We start from the raw sequence: 10,740 nt of genomic DNA, 5'->3' as shown, positions 1-10,740 counted from the left end.
CCGCCCCTTTGCGCTGAAGTCCCTCTTCTGCTCCGCCCCGCCCTCAGTCCTGCGCTCCTCATCTCTGGTGTCAGGCGATGATTCCGAGTCATGATTACAAGGCTTCGGGTGCAATGTATACAGCTCATCCCGAATCCTTACTTGACAAATCTCTATTCCGTTTGGATCCCGCGCCCTTCCAAAGCAAGCTCCACCCCGCCTGCTCAAGCCCTTCCTCCGAGATTTAGTCACACCCCCTATAGGCCGAGTAGTTAAGGCCACGCCTCCCTCCTGCAAGAGGCCCCCCACTTCCCTCTTTTCAGTTCTTGCTGTAGCAGCTCCTTCCCACGAGTAAATCCCAGCTTCCCTCCTCGGTTTCCTCCACCCCAACACACACTAAATCATCACCATTCCATTGAGAGACTTGGAGCTTGGGTTTGCACGTGTTTTACTGTGCTGAACTCCAATACAAGTGTTCCACCTTTACGGCTAGCACCACTAGGTACCTTCAGGGCGCCATTGTATACCGGATTCAGCTAAGATAAAGTCTGAGATCCAGTTTTAGGACAAAGTCTTAAGGCTCCCGACCCTCTCAAGCAGGAAAAAAAGGGGGGTGCTCATCAGTTGTCCAGGCTCATCAGTAGAGCAGTGCCCCTCTTAATCCAGTGGTCAGATGTCATGGCTCCAGATCGGAGATCGATGCCTATGACAAAGGAGGCCCGATCTGTGCTGCCTGCACGGTTGGGGTAGTAATAGCAGGGACAGGAATACATGCCTAGGGGAAATGAAAAGACAAGTCAGACTCTGGAGCCTGGAGGTGGAAGTGGGTGCATTTGAGGACTGGACAAGGGATGGGGAGGGGGCAGTTTCCCACCCTTGGCACTTTTCTTGCGGCTTTCTGCTGGACGGAAGTGGATCGTGGGCATGAGGCAAACCAGCTGCATGGGCTCTGCCTCCACTAAACAAGAGTTCTTTCGGTCCCAGCCAGCACCCTCCAGGTACAGACCCCGAACCCAGACACCGTCCTGGGGAGAGATGGAGACAGATTTGGGGGAAATCTAGACCCTAAGTTATCAGCACTTCTAACCTAACTCCTCTCCGCCCTTCTCTTCCCAGGTTTTCTTTCCTTATCCTCCTCCACCTGACCTTTTGCTCCGAAGCCCAAACTCATCATAACTCCCACCTTGGGTGGATACACCAGGTTGCTGTCATCCACAGTGGAAACTATAAACTCCCAAGAGAGGCAGTCCACTGAAATCTGTGGGGTGAAGGTGGCAATGAGGGAGGGCCCCCCAAGGAGAACAAACCCTCCTCCTCCTCCTTGTTCCTAGCCTCCCTCCTGGAGATCCCCTCGTACACACTGCTCACATTGTTTTGACGAGCTGAGGACTGCAGAACAGCAGTAAGGAAGCCAGTGGGGAAAGTGAAGCCAGACAGCCAGAAGATCACAGGAGGGTGGGCGCGACTGGCCCACAGCTCAAACTGCTCCACACGCACAGCCAGGTCCCGGGTCCAAGAAGCCAAAGGCTTTTGTGAGGGATACGCCTGAGAGAGGAGGCAGTATGTGGGCTTGCCCATCCCATGATGCTTTCACACCCTCATTAAGAGCACCCGGGGGCATCTATGAGACAACTGTGTGGCACCCGCCTCTGCTGACAGCAAAGGTTAACTCCCAGGAGAAAAGTATACAATTAATACAACTCATTAATAACAATGATATCACTACAGATTATCCTTTACCCAAAATGCATGGGGCCAGAAGGGTTTCCAATTACTCAGTGTGTTTTGGGGCGTGTGGAATATTTGCATAGACTACTGGGTGAGGAAACCTTTTGAACACCGTGTTTGCCACTCAGAGCATTTCAGAGCTCAGCTTTTGGGTGAGGGCGCTTTCTTTGCAATAACCAGGTACTTGCTGAGTACCGCACACAGCACTGGGGGAGGGTCTTTGAAATAGAAGTTAGTGTGAGCACATCTGTGAGTTAATAAGTTCTGCAGTCCATTAGTGAATGGCAATGCTAGATTTCAACAACTTGAACCTGTCTAGATGGAACCCTGGGCTCTCTGAAGACCGCTATGTGCGCCCTGAGAATGAAGTGCCGAGGTCAAGGTTAGGATTGACAGTGGTGGGAGCTTGCCTTTCCCCAGAGCGGAGGAACATGAGCATCAAAGATGCAATTGAAAATCTCTTCCAGGCTTGTTGACATGACAATGAGGCCCTGGATGCCCTTCTCTAAGTCTGTCAGGGAGAACCTGGATGGATGAAGTGGGCAGAGGATTAAAGAAGGCTGGTCAGGGAGAACCATCCTACCCACGCGCCTTTCTCCTTCCCCTCCCATATTCTTTTTATTGTTGTTGTTTTATTTATTTATTTTTGTTTTGTTTTGTTTTGCTTTTTTCAAGACAGGGTCTCTCTCTGTGGTTTTGGAGCCTGTCCTGGACCTAGCTCTTGTAGACCAGGCTGGTCTCAAACTCACAGAGATCCACCTGTCTCTGCCTCCCAAGTGCTGGGATTAAAGGCGTGCACCACCACTGCCCGGCTTGTTTTGTTTTTCAAGACAGGGTTTTCTGTATAGCTTTGGAGCCTGTCCTGGAACTCGCTCTATAGACCAGGGTGGCCTCGAACTCACAGAGATCCACCTGTCTCTGCCTCCCAAGTGCTGGAATCAAAAGCGTGCGCCACCACCGCCCAGCTTCCCTCCCATGTTCTACAGTGTTCCTTCCATCTTACAAGATGGTCCTCATCAGATTGTTGTATCTCTGGATCTCCTGCAGGAGGACCACATTGAGTGGGGAGGGGTCAAGAGCCAGCAACTTGCGGGTCCCCTCATAGTCAATCATCTCAGGGATCTTCTGCATCACGTCAGCAGCTAGCTCAAGGACCTAGGGAGGCAGAAGCTTGAGCTGGCCTGCCCTTCCTTAGCACGTTCCCTCCCACAGGACGAACTCTGCTCCTACCTTCTCCTCTCGGCTCTGGCCGCCAATCCTGGTGGGTGTGATCTGGGGTTGCAGGGAAAGCAGAGTCTCAAAGAGGGTCCGGGCCTCAGTGATCTGGGAGGCCACATCAGCATTGGGATGCTGGCCAAAGGCCTCAGGGGGGTCCATGCTGGGTAGCAAGCTGATATATTCTTTGTAGGAGGCCAAACTCCCATCCTTCGGGATGAAATAAGTGTCCAGTACAGACAACCTGGGCAGCCACAGCACAGTGTTACCACATTGCAGGACCTGAAGGGCGTCCACGCCAAGCCCGATCCCCAGTCTCAATACTTGCCCATTTGTCTAACTCATGACCCCTTGCTCTTCCTCCCAATTCCACAATTTCTGTCTTCTCCCAGCCTCCTGGTCTCTATCCACACATACACCACACATACATACCATACACACACACAAACCACCCAATCCTGACCCCTCATGTTTATACCCTCTTACCCCTTCCTCACCGATAGGAGGGAGTCGTTAGACTCTGGTCACAGAAATAGTCATTGATGTAAGTGGTGAGCAGGCGCCGGTCCCAGTCATCTGTGACATGGCCACCATAGTTGACGCCTGCGATGAGGTATTTGAGTGCATCCCAGGGTGTCTCCTCATACTCATCCAGATAGAGGCTCAGCAGGTTCTCTGACACCTGTGTGTGGTCCCACCCCAAGCCCCATATAGTTATGGCAAGAAGTCCTCCGATGGGGCTGTAACATCAGCTTTCTGGCAGCCAGTATTCCCACAAAAGAGCCATGGGTCAAGAAGTATGAGAAGAAAGAGCTGTCGTGGGAGGCCCCTGGTTAGCACAAACCTCGAAGTCAGAGTCGTTGAAGCCATAGATGATATTCCAGCCAAGCTGCAAGAACTTTTTGCGTTCAAGTAATATAGAGTGGAAGAAGCAGAGCGCAAACAGCAGCTTCTTATACTTGGCAGGCTTGGAGCATCGAGTAAACTGTGGCTCAGTCATCAGCTGATACAGCCGTGTCATGTTGGCCTTCAGACCCTGCGGACAGGGCAGTACAGGCTGATGCCACTAGCAGCATCGTGGGCAGTTGTGGAGGAGGCCTTGCACAAAGGCCCTGACTCAAGGAGGGATGGAAGCCTCTAGAGTACTAGCCTCTGATCTGCATGCCAAGATAGGCACTTCTTCACAGGGTGGGCACCTTTGAGACCTACTGTGTATGCTACTGGTAATCCCGCCTTCTCCCTCACACCATTTATTCACTTGGGGGAATAGTCCTGGATATTGAACCTTGGGCTTTAACACGCTGGGCTATGTCCGAAGCACTCCCTCCCCGTTTCTGGAGACAAGTTCTCAGGGTATAGCTTTGGACGGCCTGGAATTCCTGTGTAGATTAGGTGACCTGGAACTCAAAGGATTACAGATAGGGGCCACAGCACCCAGCCTGGCCTCCATGTTTGATTCTCTCAATCATGATGTCCCCAAGGAATGAGCCAATTCCCTGCAAGAGCCAGAAAATATGGCTAAAGACAGAAGGTGTGCACCTACAATATGTGTTCACTAGTATGTTTTGTTTTATTTCAATGCTGGGGATTGAACCGCAAAGCCTTGTTCAAGCCAGGAAAATATTCTACCACTGAGCTATACTCTCAATCCGCTGCAACTGAGAATTTTTTTTTTAAATGTATGGAATTGTGGGAGACCAAAGTAAGAGGATCATAACTTCGAAGCCAGCCTGGGCTACTTGGCAAAAGGAGAGAAGACAAACCGAAACCATGTTACAGGAAAGATTAGCATCTGGACTGTGTGGAGCGGACGTCAAGTACATCACATTAAGTGGGAAAAGAAATTGTATGGTATGACTGTATTTGTGACACAGAATTGTGTGTTAAAATTAGAAAGAAAATTACAAACAATATTCAAATAATGGCTCTGAGTCTGGAGAGAAGGGGCAAGATTAAGAAAAGACACTTTAGAGGAATGTTTCCAAAAAGGCTAATGTTCTGCTGTCTCTCTGTTTCCATCTCTATATCTATCTAAGCAAATATATAGATATAGAGATGTAGATATACGTTTAAAATCAGAATCACTTCTGGAAGTTTTATTTATGGGCGGTGGTGTTGTACACCCTTTAATCCCAACACCTGGGAGGCAGAGGCAAGCAGATCTCTGTGAGTTCGAGGTCAGCCTGGTCTACAGCATGAATTCTAGGACAGGCTCCAAAGCTACAGAGAAACCCTGTCTCGAAAAACCAAAACAAAAAAAAATTATTTTATATGTGAATGTTTTGCCTGCGTGTATATGTGTGCACCACATGCATGCCTGGTGCCTGTGGAGGTCAGAAGTGGTGTTAGATCTCCTGGCACTGGAGTTAGGATGGTTGTGATCCACCTTGTAGGCAATGGGAACTGAACCCAAGTCCTCTGCAAGAGCAACAAATGCCAAGTCATCTCTCCACCCCCTAGTTTCACTTCTTATTATTTTATTTATTTATTGGGTTTTTTTTTTTTTTTTTTTTGTTTTTCAAGACAGGGTTTCTCTGTGGTTTTGGAGCCTGTCCTGGAACTAGCTCTTGTAGACCAGGCCAGGCTGTCCTCAAACTCAAGAGATTCACCTGCCTCTGCCTCCAGAGTGCTAGGATTTAAGGTGTGAACCACCTCTGTCGGCTAAGACAGAGTCATCTTCTGTAACTTAGACTGACCTTGAATTTACAGAAATTCTTTTGTCTGTTTCCTAAATGCTAGGATTACAGGTGAGGTATTAGTAGTCCAGCCAATAATCCCAGCACTGGCAAATGGAGGCAGGAAGAGCAAGACCAGAAATTCAAGGTCATTCTCAGAGACCTGGGTGTCTGAGGTGTGGATGTCAGAAGACAATTTACTCGAGTTGGTTTTCTCCGCCCACCACGCTGGTCCAGGGGATTACATTTAGATGGGCAGGTTTGGCAGCAGATGCCTTTCCCACTGAGCCTTCTCATGTGTCAGGAAATCCTGCTCTAACAAATAAACCTTGAACTATTCTCGCTAGGTTCAGCAGATGGCGGGGAGGACCCGCATCTGCAGCACGGAGGGTTTCTTTAAAACCTCTCATAGGCTGAGCCGCTGACACTAGCCCAAGAAATGAGTTTTCAGAGAAAAGGGTCTGAAGAGATGGTTCAGTGGGTAGAGTGCTTGGCACCAAACTGATGACCCTAGTTCAATACTAGAACGCTGGCACTATCATTATCTTTGTTTGTTTGTTTTTCAGGATAGAGTTTCTTAGTGTAACAGCCCTGGCTGTCCTGGAACTCCTCTGTAGACCAGGCTGGCCTCCAACTCACAGAGATCCGCCTGCCTCTGTCTCCCAAGTGCTGGGATTAATGTGTGCACTACCACCTAGCTGACCCTCTCTTATTTTAAAATCAAAAGTCAAATTTATATTTCTTCCCTGGGCTAGGGGTGGACTCTAAGGCCTCGTGGATGCTAGGCAACTGTTCTAACAATAAACATTTTAAAAAAAAAAGTGTTGCCAGAGGCAAAGGTGGGATGAGAATCTAATGAATGAGGAAAAAGCCAGCATCCTTGTTTTAAGGATGTAGGATTCATGATGCTGGTACCCCAGGAAGGAAGGCTTCATCATCTCATGGCAGTTAAGCTCTGTACTGAGGTCAGTACTATAGCCAGGGATGGGGCTGGTACTGTAGCCAGTGATGGGGGCTGATATAGTAGCCAAGGATGGGGGCTGATACAGTAGCCAGGGATGGGGGCTGATACTATAGCCAGGGATGGGGCTGATACTATAGCCAGGGATGGGGGCTGATGCAGTAGCCAGGGATGGGGCTGATACTGTAGCCAGGGATGGGGGCTGGAAGTGAAACTATGAAAAGGACAAGTTCTCTATCAAGTGTAAAGAGGGCTGTAGAATGAGAAAAGTTAGACTAAGCACCAAATCTTGAGATATAAAGAACAGAAAGAAACACAGAATTAATAAAGGATGTGTCAGCAGAGCGGTGGTGGTGCACACCTTTAATCCCAGCACTTAGGAGGCAGACGCAGGGAGATCTCTGAGTTCGAGGAAAGCCTGGTGTACAGAATGAGTTCCACAACAGTCAGGGCTAGAAAGAGAAACCCCTGTCTCAGAAAAGCATAAATAAAAAAACAAACTTTAAAATAGATATAAAAGATGCGTTGGAAGAAGAGGGAGAGCAGGAAGGGCTGTGCCTGGAGAGCCAGGAAGGAGAGAGTGGTGTGGGATCAGCTGGCCCAGGTGGTCAGAAAGGACAGGGTGAGGAAAAAATAGAATTTATTTGTTGAGTATATACTAAAGAGTGGTCTCTACGTCTGCATTTTTCATTTTAAAATTTTAAACAACCCTTTTCTTTTTACTGCCAGGCATGGCAGTAGTTTCACCCACCTGTAATCCCAGCATCTAGGAGTCTGAGGCAAGATGATAGCAAGTTTGAGGCCAGCCGGGACTACACAGCAAAACCTAGCTTCAAACAACCAACAGCTGGGTATGTATCTCAGTAGCCTAATCGTACAGCAAGACCCTGAGTGGTATCGCAAGACCACAGCAAACAACACACCTTTCCAAATAGCTTCCATGAAGGTCTGTGGGCATGTGGGTGTGGGAATGTCGTGACAAGAACAGATCTTAAAGGGGCAGTGTTAAGCCGGGCAGTGGTGGCGCATGCCTTTAATCCCAGCACTTGGGAGGCAGAGGCAGGCGGGTCTCTGTGAGTTCGAGACCAGCCTGGTCTACAAGAGCTAGTTCCAGGACAGGCTCCAAAAACCACAGAGAAACCCTGTCTCAAAAAAACAAAAAACAAAACAAAACAACAACAACAACAAAACCAAAGGGACAGTGTTGTTGGATTTACTATCATTGGATTCAGCAGTGAACTTGTGAAATTAGAAAGTTCTCAAGAGTTGGAATACTAGGAAGAAGTAGTACAACAGAAGGCCGAGTGTGGGTGATGGAAAGGATGGCTGTGGGAACTCACACCGAGTGTAGCTCCGGGCACTAACTTACACTTTGGGTCAGTGTCCTCCCCATCAAGTTGGAGTAGCAATTTTTTTGTTTTGTTTTAGTTTGGTTTCTCTGTGGGTCTCTGGCTGTCCTGAATTAGCTCTTGTAGACCAGGCTGCCCTTGAACTCACAGAGATCTGCCTGCCTCTGGCTCCAAGTACTGGGATTAAAGGTTCACACCACCATCGCCCAGAGTAGCAATTCTTTACCTGAGGTGTGAGTGTGAGATGAGTTAATAAATGGAAAGGTGTTAAACTAGAGCCTGGCATATGATAATTGCTCAGTAAACGTGATCGTTATTACATTTGGGAAGTTTGCCACACAGAAGAGAGGCGGAGATTTTTTTAGAAAACAGCCAGAGCCAAAGAAAGGTGTGTTGTCATTAAGGCTTGGTCTATCTTTGGTGCCAGTGAGAATAAAGGCAAGCTGAGCTGACGCCATAGGTGATGCTGGCTCCCTGCGGCCACCATACCTTTGGTGGCTCTGTGGTCATCTTGATGCTGGCCTGCAGGATGGAGATTGGGAAGTCTGGGTGAGGACTGGAGCTGAGCCAGAGACGGAAGGAAGGGTGAGGGTCCTCCACCTGCAGCTGCTCCACCAGCTTGTCCAGATTTGGCATCCATGACAGGGACAGGTGGCAGTTTGCCAGGAACACCCAGTGCCCTGCAAGGAGGTGCCAGCGTCAACAGTAAGAGTTCTCCAAGTTTTCTGACCCACACACTACATTTGGTGGCGGTGGCAGTGGGGCCAGTGTCAAATGTTATTCTGTCTAGGGTTTCTGGACAAGCTGAACTGCAGTCACAGGAGTGGGGTCAAGGTCGGCGGTTCTGAGGAAGGGGACAGGGGCTGAGGAGTGGACATAAGAGGAAATGGATACTGTACTGGCTAGTTTTATGTTAACTCGACGCAAGCTAGAGTCATCAGAGAGGAGGGAACCTCTGTTGAAAAAATATGATCAGGCTGCTGTAAAGCCTGGAGAGCATGGGGGGGGGTTCAAGACAGGGTTTCTCTGTGTAACAGCCCTAGATGTCCTGGAACACGGTCTCTAGACCAGGCTGGCCTCAAACTCAGAGATCTGCCTGCTTCTGCCTCCTAAGTGCTGGGATTAAAGGTGTGTGCCACCACCGCCCAGACAAGAATTTTCTTAATTTGTGATTTTTTGGGGGAAGGCCCAGCCCATTTGTATGTGGGACCACCCCTGGGCAGATGGTCCTAAATTCTGTAAGGAAGCAGGTTGAGCAAGTCAGGAGGAGTACAGTACCCCTTCCTGCCTCCAGGTTCCTCCCCTGTGTGGGCTCCTGCCCTCACTGTTTCTGATGGCGAACTGTTACTAACCCTGCATCACACCATCTCGCAGGAGACGAGCAGCAATGGGGGCCTGACCCTGACCCAGGGACAAGGCATGGAAGCGCTGGGCCATGCCTGTGTGTTCTGCCAGTTGAAGCAGAGCGCTGGTGGGGTCCACACCAGGAGACAGGATGAATACCAGTGGGGATCGTGGGGTAGAATCCTCCATCACCTGGAAGCACAGGGATGGTTGTCTCAGAACCAAAAGAGAGGAAGAGACACCACAACAGGGAGGGCGAGAAGGCAGAGCCACCGACCAGTTTCATGTTTAGCACAGGCGGTTCAATGAATCGAGAGCCAAGGTTGGAGACGATGAACGAAGTAACACAGAATGCCACTCGGTCCTGGCGCAGGGAGCGGACTATCAGCATCCGCTGCATCTCATTGCAGGCATTTTCCCACTCACCTGGAGACAAGGAAACACGTGCCCTGAGAGAGAGGCTGGAGGAAGTCTGAGCAAAGGGAAATGTTCAGGGGCTGCGTTTGTGGAGGGTTGCTGGGAGAGGCAGGCAGGCTGGAGGCTGGGCACCTGGCAGCATGGCCTTCTCGGGGGCTGAGTTGGTATACCACAGGTGCCAGTCCCGAGGGTACTGCTCAAAGGAGTTCATGAGGCCATGGAAGTTGGTCAGTTTGTCCAGCTCTGTGATGTTATCCCAGTAGGCGTCGGCTAGCCAGCTAGTACATGGGTTGTCCATCTGGCCTTCACGATCCAGAACCTTGGGGAAAGGAGAGAGAAAGCAGAGAAGGCTGGAACCCTCAAAAGAAGTGTTACTGAGCTGGGCATGGTGGTGCCTGCAAAGGCAGGTGCATATCTGAGTTCTAGGCCAGCCTGGTCTACATAGAGAATTGCAGGATAGCCAGGACCACACAGAGAAATCCTGTCTTGAAAAAAATAGAAACAGCCAGGTGGTGCCACATGCCTTTAATCCCAGCACTTGGGAGGCAGAGGCAGGTGGATTTCAGAGAGTTTGAGGCCAGCCTGGTCTACAAAGTGAGTTCCAGGACAGCCAGGACTGTTATGTAGAGAAAACCTGTCTTGAAAAACCAAAAAAGAAAAAATAAAATAAAAACAACAAAAAGAGTTACTTTTTTTTTAACATTCCTAAAACAAAACAACAACAAAAAAAGGGCAAGTATTTGCTGTAATGGATATGCCAGCTACTCTAATCTTATCATTGCACACACACATATGTATACACACATATGTATATGCATGTATTAAAATTCATCATGATGATGGTGCCAGGCATGATGCCTGTTACCAAAGCACCCAAGCTGAGGCAAGAGAACTACCAGGAATTCAAGGCCAGCATGTGCTATAGAGTGAGTTCTAGGTTATCCTGAGTTATAAAAAGAGCCTTCATTTTTTTTTAAATAAAAAATTTAAGTCACTATACCCAATAACTGTACAATTGCTATGTTTTAATTAAAAATAAAACATGATATTTTAACTTATCTCCTCCCACCTT

The 10,740-nt window shown here is 48.9% G+C and overlaps 1 protein-coding gene across 1 annotated transcript in view; it reads right to left on the bottom strand.

Moving 5' to 3' along the window:
- Positions 1-410: 410 nt before the first annotated feature.
- Dnah2 (dynein axonemal heavy chain 2) overlaps positions 411-10,740 on the bottom strand; it is a 128,432-nt gene continuing 118,102 nt past the window's right edge. The window contains 13 exon segments of the mRNA XM_050162494.1: positions 411-754; positions 854-1,004; positions 1,163-1,237; positions 1,348-1,524; positions 2,118-2,232; positions 2,711-2,862; positions 2,938-3,166; positions 3,420-3,604; positions 3,767-3,958; positions 8,397-8,587; positions 9,260-9,443; positions 9,529-9,677; positions 9,801-9,987. Coding sequence (XP_050018451.1) covers positions 600-754; positions 854-1,004; positions 1,163-1,237; positions 1,348-1,524; positions 2,118-2,232; positions 2,711-2,862; positions 2,938-3,166; positions 3,420-3,604; positions 3,767-3,958; positions 8,397-8,587; positions 9,260-9,443; positions 9,529-9,677; positions 9,801-9,987 — 2,142 coding nt within the window. The 3' untranslated portion in view covers positions 411-599.

This window comes from Alexandromys fortis, unplaced genomic scaffold (genome assembly GCF_014885135.2).
Source record: "Alexandromys fortis isolate MF-2015 unplaced genomic scaffold, M_Fortis_MF-2015_v1.1 scaffold_84, whole genome shotgun sequence".
NCBI classification, from domain to species: domain Eukaryota; kingdom Metazoa; phylum Chordata; class Mammalia; order Rodentia; family Cricetidae; genus Alexandromys; species Alexandromys fortis.
The sequence above is the reverse complement of the archived record's forward strand: the minus strand, read 5'-3'. Positions and strand labels throughout refer to the sequence as shown.